General features: G+C 43.3%; 1 protein-coding gene across 1 annotated transcript in view; it reads left to right on the forward strand.

Moving 5' to 3' along the window:
- ADCY1 (adenylate cyclase 1) overlaps nucleotides 1–16,295 on the forward strand; it is an 854,652-nt gene that overhangs the window by 378,115 nt on the left and 460,242 nt on the right. Inside the window, exon 7 of the mRNA XM_053467783.1 lies at nucleotides 7,974–8,115. Coding sequence (XP_053323758.1) covers nucleotides 7,974–8,115 — 142 coding nt within the window. The remainder of the gene's footprint in view (nucleotides 1–7,973; nucleotides 8,116–16,295) is intronic.

The following is a 16,295-nucleotide window of genomic DNA, read 5'->3' on the forward strand; positions in this document are numbered from 1 at the left end:
TTACCATCAAACAAGACGGTCATACCACTCTCTTTAGAAAGTCCACTGTCGCGAACAGTTTGCGACGCTGGGATAGTCACCACCCCATGCCTTTGAAAAAGGGTATTCCCGTAGGGCAGTACCTACGATCGAGGTATAACTGCACTGATCTCAATGACTTTAAAATTAAGGCAAAAACGTTAAGAGAGTGGTTCAAACAAAAAGGATATCCCAACTGGTGCCTCAAAGCCGCTTACTCAAGGGCCCTCACTTCAGAAAGGAATGAGATCCTGTTGGAAAATAAGAAAAAGGACAAAGAGAAGCTTATCAGATGTATAGGTTCCTTTGACTCAGGATGAGAGGCCGTAATCTATGAACAGATACCGGCCCCTCCTCACCCAGGATCATCACCTCAAAGAAGTACTACCCATTAGAGCCAGCACAACGGCTAGAAAAGGCAAAAACATTAAAGACCACCTGGTCACAAGCCACTTCATGACTACTAGAGCACCTAACACCTGGCTAAATAAATGCACGGTAGGGAGCTACCAATGCAGACATTTTGTAGCATGCAAGTACATCCTTAATAATTATTTTTTAATTGCCGCACGAAGGGGGTTGTATACCTGATTATGTGTGACTGTGGATCCAGATACGTAGGCAAAACCTTTAGGATGTTTAAAGCCTGCATCATGGAACATATCAACTCAGTGAAATACTCCATGGACACCCCCATCTCAAGGCATTTAAAAGCGTATCATGAAGGAAAGGCTCAGTCCTTATGTTTTTGAGGGCTACAATGTGTGAAACAAGGTCAGAGAAAAGGGAACTGGGATAAATGAAAAGAGAGGTCTATTTGATATATAAATTGAGGGCACTGAGCCCACAAGGGCTTAATTAAGGATTTACCTATTCTCCTGGACTAAATAGGTTACTGGAAACGGAAAAGTGATGAAAACCAGTGTACAAGGAGTTAAAAGGAAAAAATTATTTTCTATACTTTACTTTCTCCTATTTACCGGATACCCAGCTGCAGCCCGTAAACAACATGTATGTGGGTAGTGTGTACCGTGCATCACAAACCAACTACCACCTAAACCCCACCAATTAACAACACAGAGACTGAAGTTGGATAAAACAGGCCACAGCATATTTTATTAAGAATAACCACAAACACTGTGTTGGCCTAAACACCATAAACCAATAAACATAAATACACAATAAACCACACAATAAATACTAAATACAAATATACAAATATACATAACACATAATACATTCAAACATAGCCAACACAGGAACTGAATTAACCCCGTCCTTGCCGGCCGCTCACCACTGTACAATCCAGACCACAGGTACTCACCTCCCCCCTCGTCCAAACAAAAATGACAGCTACCTTCCGCTGTCCCACAACTAATGCTAACCACCAGCCGACCATAAGCTCGGTGGGCACGTCCAATAACATTGACAGCTAACTTCCGCTGTCCCAGAACTAATGCTAACCACCAGCCGACCATAAGCTCGGTGGGCACGTCCAATAAAAAACACCAGAGGTTAGGGGAGGATTGAGCCTTCCTTCACACCAGCATCCAAACTCCATCACTTACCAAAACCAGACCGGCAAGGACACACAAACCGCCAGCTGTGACAAAAGAAAGAAAGTTAGTACACAAAAAATAGGGAGGGAGGGTGGGAAGCAGGTAAGTCTGTTGACTGTCTCTGGAAAAATGACAGTGACCGGGGTCACCCAGAGGGCACCCTTTATCCCCTAGTGACTCCCGCCCCTACATTTACATACCCCAATCAAAAACACACATCCCCTAAGCATGCACTCACCCACACACATACATGCTCCCTGTCCATTTAGCTACGCTGATTCCCAGGAGCCTCTCTCCTGGTGTTGGAAAATATAGAAAGGATCCACTAGGGGGCGCTCGTGTATACTGGTTCGAAGAATGGGAAAATAATAGTGTAGTAGTAAACACAAGAGGTCTAGGATGGAGTCGCTAGTACACTCACAGTGTTTAAATGCTGATCAGGCCTTATATCAGTCAATAGTCAGGCAGAGTGCTCTGTGAAATGCCTTTTAACCCCCTTAATGCCACTCTGCCTCCAGAAATGCCTTTTTATCCCTCTATACGCCACTCTGCCTCCTGAATGCCTTAATCCTCCCTATATGCCACTCTTCCCCATAATATGCCTTTTAACCCTCTAAATGCCAGAGTGGCATATAGGGGTATAAGGCATTTCTGGAGGCAGAGTGGCACATAGGGGGTCAAAAGGCATATCATGGGGCACAGTGGCATATAGGGTTAAAAGGCATATCATGGGGCACAGTGGCATTTAGAGGGTTAAAAGGCATTTCATGGGGCACAGTGGCATATAGGGGGTATAAGGCATTTCTGGGGCAGATGTGCATAACTGGGGGCAGGTTGGAAAATCATAGCTTTTATTAAAAAAAAATAGCTTAGATGAATTAACATTTACTGATAAAACTTTTTTCCTATAGGGTCGTCTTATTTTCAGGCTTTTTCTTTTTTTCCTAAATTAATATTCAGATTTGGGGGGTTGTCTTATAATCAGGGTCATCTTATAATCGAGCAAATACGGTAATACACCAAAGTGTATATAAAGGTAAAAATTAAATTTATTCAGGGCACCTGCCCCAATAAAATGAAATAAATAGTACTAAAACAAAGGTACTATATCTTTATGTTGTATTACCTCGAACGGAGATAGGAGGCAATATCTTGCTATCTTATCTGTCTAAACAGTTTAAATGTTTAAACCGTGATATACCCTACCCTACCTTATTTTACCTTATTTTACACCATACGACCCCTCGTATATATATGACGAACGGTGTTTTTTTTCCCCTCGATCCCTCAGTTCCCCTATACGTCCGATGTGGGATGCATCACTGCACCACATGTATAGAAAATATAATACACATCTCGATGGCTAATACAATACGGTCATTCATTCTCTTTTCCCCACGTACCTTGGAGGAAGAAGAAGGCGATCACTTGGTGATGACGGATTGACGTCAGACGCACGGACGCCGATAATCCAAGATGGCGCCGCACACAAATAAAAGAACCACGAACATACATAGAAGATACTCCTGAAGAAGCTGCTTTTCCAGGCGAAACGCGTTGAGAAAGAGCTCATTTTATTCATATGGACTTTTATCACTTACTTTTTAAAGATATAGTACCTTTGTTTTAGTACTATTTATTTCATTTTATTGGGGCAGGTGCCCTGAATAAATTTCATTTTTACCTTTATATACACTTTGGTGTATTATCACTCGGCATACACCAATACTTGCAAAAATACCGGGATTTCGGAAGAAGGAGTGGGGAAACATCGCGGAGAGGCATCGAGACTCTACAGGCGCTATACACCCTTGCCAACTATACCTCACACACGGACCCGGAAGTATTGACTGATATAAGGCCTGATCAGCATTTAAACACTGTGAGTGTACTAGCGACTCCATCCTAGACCTCTTGTGTTTACTACTACACTATTATTTTCTTTCTTGTTTTATTTTTGCTCCCATTCTTCGAACCGGTATACACGAGCGTTACTGACAACCTATACTTTATTAATATGTAAATATGTACAGTTTATTATTACTTATTATTTACTCTTTTACTACCTCACTTTAGCTTTGCTAATAACATTAGCACCTTCCTTCCCTTAAATCCCATTTATACGGGCCAATATAGCCCTCACTGGCTTATAACTAACTAACAGGCATCTGAAGGTATCAGCACTCCACCATACTTTGTATAGTACCCAATACTTCTAATCTAGCAGTTAATATTCAGCAAGTCAAATAATACCTTTCCCTGTTGGAATACCACAAACTGTCATACAGACAGAGGCGTATCTAAGGTATGACACCTATGGCTCGTTCCATAGGCGCCATTTGAAAGGGAGGCACCAGTGAGCAGCGTCTTTTTTTATTTTTTGATGCGGAGGAGAGAGAGGGGCGCTTAGCAACCGCTTGGCGCCCCTCATTCTCCTCCACAAGGCCTCTACCTCCCGTCCCTGCTGAGCGCCGGAATATGACATCATATTTCGGAGCTCAGCAGTGAAGCAGCGGGCACCAGCGAGCGTCTTTTAAACGCTGTCTTTTTTTTTTTAATGCGGAGGAGAGAGAGGGGCTCCTAGCAACCGCTCGGCACCCCTCGTTCTCCTCCACGAGGCCTCTGCCTCTGTCGTGGTGCCGGCATTTCATGCTGAGCGCCGGAATATGATGTCAAATCAAAACAAAAGCCTTGCTCTTGTGATTTGATTTTCCTGTTATGCCTGTGACAAAATAAAACAGGCCCAGCCTTTTTATTTTACCCTCCTCGTGTCTGAGCCGTCTCTGCAGCCTGAAAGACTGTGTGTAAGTAAAGATTCCCGGACAAGAGTACCAAAGTGAAGGGGTATTGTGTCACAATATATATATATATATATATATATAAATATTAGACCCTGCTGCCGATATATATTTATTAGCCCCTGTTGCCAATATATATAAATATTAGCCCCTGCAGCCAGTATATTTTAACACCTGCAGCCAATATATATTGATATTAGCCCCTGCTGCTGATATATATTATTAGCCCCTGCTTCCAATATATATATAAGTATTAGCCCCTGCTGCCGATATATATTATTAACCCCGGCTGCCAATATATATATTAATATTAGACCCTGCTGCCAATATATATTAATATTACCCTGTTGCCAATCTATTTTATAGTGGAAAAAATTGACCCTACCCAAGCATTTGCTTGGGCCCCGCTTCACGCTCCCTAGCATGCAATCACTCCCTTTGCTACCACACCAAAAAATATTTGCCACACTGACTGCACCGTGACATTGAGAGGTCCTCTCCCCCGTAATCATCCCCAGAGTCCTTTTGTACCCTCATTCACTGAACCATACATCTCTTTTACTTACTCCCTGTAGTTCAGGTGTAGATCAAATAAACAACACATGAAAACAGCACATGCAACTGAATAAGACATAAAAACCCTGTATTTGCAGGTATACATAAATAATGTATGGAAACATAGCATTGCAGGTATAGATCAACAGAACACACAAACCCAGCATTGCAGGTATAGATCAACTGGAAGTCACATGTAAACTTAGCACTGAAGGTATAGATCAAATAAACAACACATGGAAACAGCACTCCAGGTATTGATCAACTGAATAAGACATACAAATCCTGTATTTGCAGGTAAACATAAATAATGTATGGAAACATAGCATAGCAGATATGGATCAACAAAATAACACAAAACCCCAGCTTTACAGGTATAGATCAATTGGAATTCACATAAAAAACTCAGCATTAAAGGTATAGATAAACCCCCCTAAATTACAAGATCACAGGTTGTACACCCCAAAGCCAGCCCTGGCATCCACATTGGCCACATAGAACCTGACCAGTACCCAAATTACACACACATAGGATGTGCCATCTTTGTCCCCAAACAGCCCAGCATGAGTCAACATTGTCCCCAAACAGCGCCATCTTTGTCCCATAAACATGCTACCTGTGCCATCTTTGTCCCATAAATACCCTGCCTGTGCCATCTTGGCCCTCAGTGCTTAAACACCCAGATTATACCATCTTTGCCTTTTCACAAATCAATTATACACCTATGATTCACACAAACACTTTAACAGTCACTCACTAATTCACTTTCCCCGCAGAGGAGAGTGAGAGAGGCGCCGACCGGTTGCTGAAAACCCCCTCTGGCAGCCTTGCCGATGCCATTGTGGGCACGCTTACTTTTGGATCACGATTTAGCACTTAGCTGCACTGGCCATATCGTGCCAAGGAGGTAGTTAGTTCTTGCTTTTGATATTCAGGGTTTACGATATTCATTTGTACCCTTTAATTGTATGCTTTAATTTAAGAGTTATTCCCCTTTCCAGCACTAGTGCTGGAAGTGCTGCTCTTTTTCCACGTGCCCGAGCTAGGAGAGTACTATACCTTTTCTATTTTACAAATAATTCAATATGGACAAATCAGGACCAGTGGCGTCGCTACAGGGGGGCAATTGCCCCCCCCCCAGGTTATTCCTTGACCCCCCTGTTGCCCCCCTGCCGAATTTGGAACCACCCAACGGATTGCCCAGGACAGTCCCGCAATGGGAGTGGGGGTAGAAAGTGATAAGGAAGGGAGAGAGTGGGGGTAGAAATTGATAAGGAAGGGAGTGGGGGTACATAGTGAGAAAGAGGGTAGTAAGAATATTGAATTGAAGTAAAGTGTGAATGAGTGAGATGCATTGTCTGAATGAGGGAGAGCATGAGTTAATATGTGGATGAATTGTCTGAATGAGGGAGAGCATGAGTTAATGTGTGGATGAATTGTCGGAATGAGGGAGAGTATGAGTTAATGTGTTTGTGTGTATCATAGACGTATAATTGTGGAAGGGCAAAGATGGCACTAGCAGGAGGTTTGAGCCTTGGGGACCAAGATGGCACAGGCAGGGTGTATACGGGACAAAGATGGCACAGGCCAGGCTGTTTGGGGACAAAGCTGACTTGTGCTGGGTTACTTGGGGACAAAGATGGCAAATCTTATGTGTGTTGTCTGGGTGCTGGTCAGGTTCTATGTGGGCAGTGTGGACGCCAGGGCTGACTTTGGGGTGTGCAACCTGTGATCTGTGCCTGTAATTCAGGGGGTTTTAAATATACCTTTAATGCCGAGTTTTTATGTGAATTCCAATTGATCTGTGCAAAGCTGGGTTTGTGTGTTATTCTGTAGATCCATATCTACTATGCTATGTTTCCATACATTATTTATGTATACCTGCAAATACAGGGTTTGTTTGTCTTGTTCAGTTGATTAATACCTGCAATGCTGTTTCCATGTATTTATTTGATACCTGCAATGCTACGTTTCGTATATTATTTTTGTATACCTGCAAATACAGGATTTGTATGTCTGATTCTGTTTATTTGATATATATATACCTTCAGTGCTGAGATCACAAGTGAATTTCAGTCGATCTATACATGCAAAGCTGGGTTTGTGTATATATATATATATATATATATATATATATATATATCTATCAGCAGCAGGATCTAATATTTATATATATCGGCAGCAGGGTCTAATATTAGGCCCTGAAATTATGTAGTGGAAAAGTTAAGGTATTGTGTTTACTCTATAATATTTATTTCCATGGTTAGTCGTACTAAATTGTGGCTTCCCATGTTGAATGATCAAGTATTGTATTGTCCAATAACAAAAGTATCATTCCATAGCACATTATGTATGTTTTTTCAGTGGTATGATTTAACGGTGTAAATTATTAATGCCCCCCCAGTTTTACTGTGGTATCTTGTGTGCCCCCCTATATATTGTTTCTAGAGTCGCCACTGCAAAGGACACACAAAAGGAATGATTCTGATGTGAATAAAGTGGAATGCCTACATAATCAATTAAGCTGGACAGCCAGCAATGATGTATATGATAAGCAGATGTAAATGCAAAAAAGTGGAAAACCTGTAGATTAGTTTATCATAGGAGTATCAGCAGTCCCTTTGCAAACATGTTTAGTGGCATTTAGGAAATTGGCACTTAAATGTATTTTGTAGGTACCTAGTACGTGCGAGAGAATACATGATCCTCTCTCATGATCCTCTCTGCTGTGAGGAAATGCATTTTTGGGTATGCGGAAATGCATTATTAAATACATGATTTATTTGTTTAGGAATCATCCACAAAGAAACCTAAGCTACTGCTCACAATTTTGCACTGGTACATGCTAGCTATTTATTGAGTAAATCAAATCACCTGCCTCAAATCCAGGTAATTATGTGCTCTGAATTCCATATCAAGCAATATAATGAAGTGCTCATATGTTGTAGTGTGAGAAAAAAAAAAGTGTGAATCAGTGTACTGTATACTTATTCATTTGTTATTCATCAAATATTTTAATGTTATTTTTTTTCTATTGTTTTAGGAAAGTTCACATAACAAAGTCCACCTTACACTGCCTAAATGGGGATTATGAAGTTGAACCAGGCTATGGCCATGAAAGAAATAGTTTCTTGAAAAAACATAACATTGAAACATTTTTTATTGTGCCATCCCATCGAAGGAAGGTATGTTTAATGTATAGAAATTCTTTATTGGATGTTTATAAATGAAACTACTGGGGCCACAGCAGTCACAACTGCGACTGGACCCACCTCTCTAGGGGCCCTGGGAGACCCCTGCAACCACTTGTTTCTGTCTCCCTCCGTACCACTTGTTCAGAAAGGGCCATTCCAACTTGGGCCGTTCCTCCAGGAGAGGTAAGGAGGTGCAGGCAGGAGGGAGGGGGTATGTATGTTTGTATGCACGTGAGCATGGAAACATAAAAACATAGAAAGTGACTGCAGATAAAAACCATTCGGCCCATCTAGTCTGCCCAACCTCTGAATGCTTTTCTTAGTCCCTGGCCTTATCTCATATCTAGCTTAGCCTTATGCCTATCCAATGCTTACTTAAACACCTTTACTGTATTAATCTCTGCCACTTCTGTTGGAAGGGTATGCCATGTATCCATTATGTTTTCAGTAAAGTAATATTTCCTGATATTACTTGAAAAAGTTTTCCCCTCTAGCTTAAGACTTTGTCCTTGTTGTTGCGGTAGTATTTCTTCTTTTAAATAAACTCTCTTACTTTATCATGTTGATTCTCTTTTTAGCCTATAATACATGAACCATTTTAGTAGCCATTCTCTTAACTTTTTCCAAAGTATCTATAAACTTCTGCATATATGGTCTCCAATACTGTACACAATACTCCAATATGGACTTAATATAGCCTTTCGGCCCACCCCAATCATGCTGTGCTGCTAGTTCCAAGTGCCCAGCAAAGAACACAAATGTAAATTGCTTTTCCCATGTTCCCATTTGCATGCTGTAAGATCAGCTAACCTACATAACTGTATACAGCACTGTATTTTATGCTCAAGTTGATAAATAGTTTTTGCATGACAGGAGCACTTAAGTCAGGGAATGGGAAATTGTGAATACTAGCAGAATGGAGGGACATTGAGGCAGGGCCGGCCCAAGAAAAAATGCCGCCTTGTACTTACCTTTCAGCAGTCCTGCGGCGAGTCTCCCTGTTTGGTCTCAGTGCCGGCTTGTAATGCTGAGCGCCGGAAATGAGGTAATCTTCCGGCACTTAGCATTACAAGCCGGCACCCCTTCAAAAGTGCCGCCTGAAACGGTTGCCCCACTCGGCTCCATTGTTGGGCCGGCCCGGCATTGAGGACAAGAGCAGGATCATAAATATTTGCATATCTCAGTCTCAGGTGTAGCGTTGTGCATTTGATTTTGGATTAGCCACTTCAAATGTAAGGCTAATTGGGAGAAAATAACTTTTAAGCACATGCCTATTAGACCCAAAAGACTGTAATTCTGTTGTCAGACCCCACTGCCTCTTCATCAGTTTCCTGCTGCATATCTCCGTGGTCATGTAGTAGGCCTCAACTATGATCATGTAGCTATATTGGAGCTAGCAGTGATGGTTGATGCTATCACTACTCTTACCCCAAAACTTACCACATTATCACAGTGCTTACAAGACATACAAGACAATAAAGCTGCTTTGTAAGCGGAGCTCCGTGGACTACAAGCTGTTCTGGTGCCACCCCTAGCAGTCCTTCAACCACCACCCAACTGCAACTGCTACACAGAAAACCACAAATCAAGCTACCAGACTGTTTTTTTTTTAAGTTCCTTTATCCCCTGCCGTGAACTGTTAATTGTTTTGAAACCCAGAATATATCCCAAAGACTTTGTAAAGTTTATATGGCTATTTCCTTGTTATCAGGGGCACCTGTGTCCTGGGCACACTATGTGTTGCACACTAACAAGCCAGTTCTTGACTCAAGGGCTGAATTCTACCAAGCTTTTTCCAGTCCAGCATCCATCTCCTGTGACACTTGTTCCAGTTTGATTCTGCCAGTAGAGGACATTAAGGTTCAATTCTGCATGGCAGATCTGCTCCTTACTATTGTCCATGGCTACACTGGTCAATGGAACAATTAACATTTTCCCCTAACTCTCTAGTCCATAGCCCCACGTCTGAGATTGTGAGGGGAACGACCTGTACCTCGACTGGGTACACTCGCCAAATGTTTCCTCCTTCTGCCCATAGTCACCAGGAATACAAAACTTGGATCACCAAGTGGAAATAGCGTTGTAGACAGCAGGAAATAGAGCCTCGCAGAAACCTCAGTGGCACTGTAACATAGCATTACATTGCTTTGCTGTCCTGACAAGGACAGCACCAAGGCGTACCCCGTTTTTTTTATTGAAGCCCCAAGTTCAGTGACTTTGCTGTGAAAAAAAGAAAGAAGTGATAAGTGACAATGTGCCATAAGGCCCCTTCCCTCCTTGGCCATAAGGCTTGCTGGCCGGATCTTCTTGGTCCCTCCCCGCAAGGGTTGGGACCAGTGGCGACTCTAGAAACAATATATAGGGGGGGCACACAAGATACCACAGTCAAACTGGGGGGGGGGGGCATTAATAATTTCCAATAATTAATAATATATTAGCCCCTGCTGCCCATATATATATATATTAATATTAGTCCCTGCTGCCGATATATATATAAATATTAGACCCTGCTGCCGATAGCAGGTATAGAGCAACACATTAACACACAAACCCAGCTTTGCATGTATAGATCTCAGCACTGAAGGTATATATCAAATAAACAGAATCAGACATAGAAATCCTGTATTTGCAGGTATACAATAATAATATATGAAACATAGCATTGCAGGTATAGATCAAATAAATACATGGAAACAGCACTGCAGGTATTAATCAACTGAACAAGACATACAAACCCTGTATTTGCAGGTATACATAAATAATGTATGGAAACATAGCATAGCAGATATGGATTTACAGAATAACACACAAACCCAGCTTTGCAGGTACAGATCAATTGGAATTCACATAAAAACACGGCATTAAAGGTATATTTAAAACTCCCTAAATTACAGGCATAGATCACAGGTTGCACACCTCAAAGCCAGCCCTGGCGTCCACACTGCCCACATTGAACCTGACCAGCAGCCAGATTACACGCATAAGATTTGCCATCTTTGTCCCCAAATGGCCTGCTTGCAGTCCCCCTGCTCAACCTCCTATTCGCTGTTTTGTCATCGTCCGGGATGACATCCTTTTTTCAACACACATAATCCATTTGTTCTATACTATGTGCTGGTTTTTGTTATGGTTTGTTATTTATTTTATTTGTCCCAGGGGTTCAGTGGTCCTGCAGTTCTCTGCGCTGAGTTCTCGTCCGCCTACAAGTGTCCAGTGGTAAATTGGTCTCTTTAAATATTAGAGGCCTTAATAAACCTCAGCAACGCTTTAAACTTCTTGCGTTTTTACATGCTTCTAAGTCACAGGTGGCCTTCTTGCAGGAAACTCATTATAATGCCAATAGGGAATTCCCACTTTTAAATAGACACTTCACACAATCATTTCTCTCTAGCTCTCCTTCCTCCAAGACAAAGGGGGTAGTCATCCTCATACATAAGTCGGTTTGATTTCAACTATTGGAGACATGGAAGGATGTCGAGGGTCGTGCTATTTTTGTTAAGGGGTATGTGGGTTCCCAAAAAATCACTCTAGCAAATATATACGCACCCAATAGCAACCACGCTCGTTTTTTCATTTCCATCCTGAATAGGTTGGCTGACTTCCAGGAGGGTATCACCATTTTAGGTGGCGACTTTAATATGGTTTTTGACCCTAGGGTCGATACCTCTTCGGGGGGAGTTCTCACATTCCCTTCTCCGCGATACGGAAAGTACTTAAATGTTTGAAACTGAACCAATTAATGGACGCATGGAGAACTCTTAATCCAGATGGGAGGGACTATACATATTTTTCCCCCAGTCACTGTAGATATTCTCGTATTGACACCTTTTTCATCTCCCATTTCCACTTGTCAGTCCTGCATTCGGCTAAAATAGGGATAACTTCTCTTAGCGACCATGCCCCAGTCTTTTTGACACTCAAGCTCACTGATATGCCTAAAACCAACTGGCATTGGAGACTGAATGAAAATTTGCTGAGTAATCCTCATCATATCTCCCAATTGTCGTCCCATATCACTCGCTACTTCGAGGATAATATTACACCTGATGTCCCCATCCCTGTAGTCTGGGAGGCACATAAGGCTGTTATACGGGGTCACCTTATGAAGTTGGGTGCATCCATTAAGCGAATGAATTCGGCTACTATTCTGGAGCTTACACAACAAATAGCTTGCTTAAAGACCAGACATAAATTAACCTTGCTCCCCTCTCTTCAACTTGAGCTTACAGCCCTTCTGACTCGTTTGGCTTCCCTTCTTGATACTAGGACAAAGCGCAACTTTTTGCTGGTGCGGCGACAATTTTATGAGTTTGGTGATAAGCCGGGCAGGCTTTTGGCGAGGCCTTTGAGAGCAAAAAGGGCACAAGTGTTCATTGCTCGCATTAGGGACCATACCAATCAGCTTCACTTCCACTCAGACAAGATAGCTGAATGCTTTAGACAGTATTATATGTCCTTATACAACCTGCCTCGCCCGGGGGCTCCTCACTCTGACCCGGATGCAGCTACCGTTGACTATTTATCAAAATTTATTACCCAAATTTTGCCGTCCGACGCTTGGGAGCTCTTGGATAGCCCCATTTCCCTGGCCGAGGTTGCTGCAGCTGTTAAAAATTCCCCAGCGGGCAAAAGCCCTGGCCCGGATGGCTTTACGATCATGTATTATAAAAAATGCCTTCCCGTCCTGGGCCCACAGTTGGTTACTTACTTCAATGCTATTGCCCAGGGCTTTAAATTTGACCCACACTCGTTAACCGCACATATCGTGGTTCTTCCTAAGCCCGATAAGAATCTTGACTTGTGTAGCAGTTTTCGCCCCATATTCCTGATCAATGTTGATTTGAAATTGTTCTCAAACATCCTGGCGAATCGCCTCCAACCTTTCCTTCCCTTTCTCATACACTCTGATCAGGTGGGGTTTGTCCTTCGGCGGGAGGCGAGGGACAACACCATCAAAGTCATCAACATTATCTCCCATGCGCATAAATACAAGCTCCCGGTGGTCCTTGCCTCTAAGGACGCTGAAAAGGCGTTTGACCGCGTAACCTGGCCCTTCTTGTTCAGGGTGTTAGATAAAATTGGCATTGGCAATTCTTACTTGACGTGTATCAAAGCTCTGTATGATGCCCCGACTGCGCAAGTGGCCCTCAATGGGCTATTGTCTGACAAGTTTACCCTTTCGAATGGCACAAGGCAAGGCTGCCCCCCTTTTGTTTCTACTAGTTTTAAAACCCTTTGCTAACGCTGTCCGGGCGCATCCAGATATTGTGGGGGTGCAGATAGGTTCAAGATCTCATGCGTTGTCGATGTTTGCGGATGATATTCTTTTAACTCTTTCCAACCCTGTCCGTTCTATCTCAGCAGTTCTGTCGGAGCTCGACAGATTTCAGGCTCTATCGAACTACAAAATGAATCTTTCGAAATCGGAAATCATGGGTTTCCACCTCCCGCAGCTCATTGCCCAGCAGATTCGCGATAGGTTTCCTTTTAAGTGGAAAGACGATTGTATTAAATATCTCGGCGTAATGATTCCCTCTGACCTTTCCAAGTTATACACTTTGAATTTTGCACCCTTATTAAGCACTTTGGAGTCTGACCTCCATAAATGGGCCTTCCCTCATATCTCTTGGTTTGGGAGAATGAGGGTTACTAATATGAACCTCCTGCCCCGCTTTCTGTATTTATTCCAAACCCTGCCTATCAAGCTTCCACGGTCCTTTTTCTGGCGTTGCCATAGGGCCTTTCTACGTTATATTTGGAGAGGTAAGCCTTCGCGTTTATCATTTTCCTACTTGACCAGGCAGAAGCTGCAGGGGGGCATGGGCCTCCCGAGCTTGGAACTCTACTGGAAGGCGGCCCATTTGCGCCGCATTGTAGAGTGGTCTGTTTTCCCCGCTAAGCAGTGGATATCGTTGGAGGAAACCTTTTTGACATGTCCAATTAGTGCGTTACCATGGTTCCGCGATCCATTGAGGTGTGTTTCGTACTCTGCTCTCATTGTCCCCACCGTGAGAGTCTTTCGGACTGTTTTGAAGGACGGCTTGCTTTCTGGGCTCCCTGGCCCATTGCTCCCTCTGGAGGGGAACAGGACTTCCCGCCGGGTCATTCCCTGGGCGGCTTGAAAGCCTTCTTTCCTCCTCAGGTGCGCCTTCTTCGCTTATGCCATGTAGTTAGTGGACGCGAGATTAAACCCTTGGGGGCGTTAGTTGGTCAGGGTTCTCTTACTTTTTCGCTCCAGTTTCTTTACCACCAACTTAGGCACTTTATCTTGTCCTCTGGGGCCTTGACGCTTGCTGATAGGCCGCTTACGCCTCTGGAGAGGTATTATCTCGAGCAGACCTATCCCTGGACCTATCCCTGGACCCTGGGAATGATATGTTTTTGTTATGTTATATTTTCCTGTGCGATCTGTCCCATTTCTGCCTATGGGACAGATGTGATTACTCCTTTGTAGAGTCTGACCTGGCCATGTTTCTGTCCTTCATATAGCTCATGCGCTCTGTGAAGTGCCGTTAACTATTCATCTCACATACGTACCACCAATACAGAGAGGGGAGTTTAATTATTTCACTGCTTCCTCGACTGCTACCTCTCAGCTTTACGTTGCGATATTGTTACTGGTCTCTACCCGTCTGGGGCGGCTACCGTTATACGCCTTTCCCCTCCAGGTCTATAAGTGTTGATGCTGTACCTTGTGCGATGGATGTGTGTCTGGTTTGCATATGTCACTTTTGCCAGTGATACGAGCTTCACTCTGACCACGTTGCATATTTAGCTTGTACGCCGATGTGGCTACTCTTGGTCTACCATAATATCACTGTTATGTTTCTACCTGTATCAACACCACTGTGTAATGCGTTATTTAGACATATGTCCAACCGTATTGGATGTTCATTGTTATTTCTGTATATGACACGCTGTATTGTGTTTATCTTCCCAAACATGCAATAAACAGAGAATTGAAGAAAAAAAATCTTCGTCCCCAAATAACCCAGCACAAGTCAACTTTGTCCCCAAACAGTCCGGCCTGTGCCATATTTGTTCCATATACACCCTCCCTGTGCCATCTTGGTCCCCAAGGCTCAAACCTCCTGCTAGTGCCATCTTTGCCCTTCCACAATTATACATCTATGATACACATAAACACTTTTACAGTCACTCACTAATTCACACTTTCATTCAGACAATTCATCCACACATTAACTCATGCTCTCCCTCATTCAGACAATTCATCCACACATTAACTCATGCTCTCCCTCATTCAGACAACTCATGTTCTCCTTCATTCAGACAATTCATCCACACATTAACTCATACTCTCCCTCATTCAGACAATTCATCCACACATTAACTCACGCTCTCCCTCATTCAGACAATTCATCCACACATTAACTCATGCTCTCCCTCATTCAGACAATTCATCTAACTCATTCACACTTGCGGCCAGAGAACAAGGCTTCCGTCTTCCTGGTATGCCGCGGCGCCCGCTGCTTCACTGCTGGGTGCCGGATATGACGTCATATACCGGCGCTCAGCATGAAACGCCGGCACCACGATGGAGGTAGGGGCCTAGTGGAGGAGACTGAGGGGGGCAGAGCGGTTGCTAGGCACCCCTCTCTCTCCTCCGCGTCAAAAAAAAAACGTTTGAGGCTGCCCGGGACTTAAAGTCCCATTGCGGGACTGTCCTGGGCAATCCGTTGGGTGGCCCCCCCTTGCCCCCCTGTAGCGACGCCACTGGTTGGGACCATTGTAATAATCATTAGAGGAGGGGGGGCTGCTCAGAAGAGCTACCTAACTCTCCTCCTCACCAGAAATGCTGGAGCTTTTTAGGGGACCCGACTCCACCATGGCTATCCAGTGCTGTGTCCAAATTGTGTCCTGTGTCGTCTTCTGATTGTGTCAATAAAATCAAAGTGCAAAAAATGAAAAAACACGTGCTCACTTGATCTTAGCCAAAAGGCTGAGAACCAAGGCTTACCCCAATAGCAAGACAGAACTCATATTGAGGTAAAACAAGAACTGTTTTATTTATACCAAAAACTAAATGTGGTGAGGGTGCCAGTGCCTGTGATTCAAAGTCGATGATAATTAGTTTGAATAAGAGTGAATAATATATAATAAATACTCTCCTTCCAGGTTTACTCTCACAGCTGCAGCCCTAGAATAACACT

Source organism: Spea bombifrons, chromosome 5 (assembly GCF_027358695.1).
Source record: "Spea bombifrons isolate aSpeBom1 chromosome 5, aSpeBom1.2.pri, whole genome shotgun sequence".
Taxonomy (NCBI): domain Eukaryota; kingdom Metazoa; phylum Chordata; class Amphibia; order Anura; family Pelobatidae; genus Spea; species Spea bombifrons.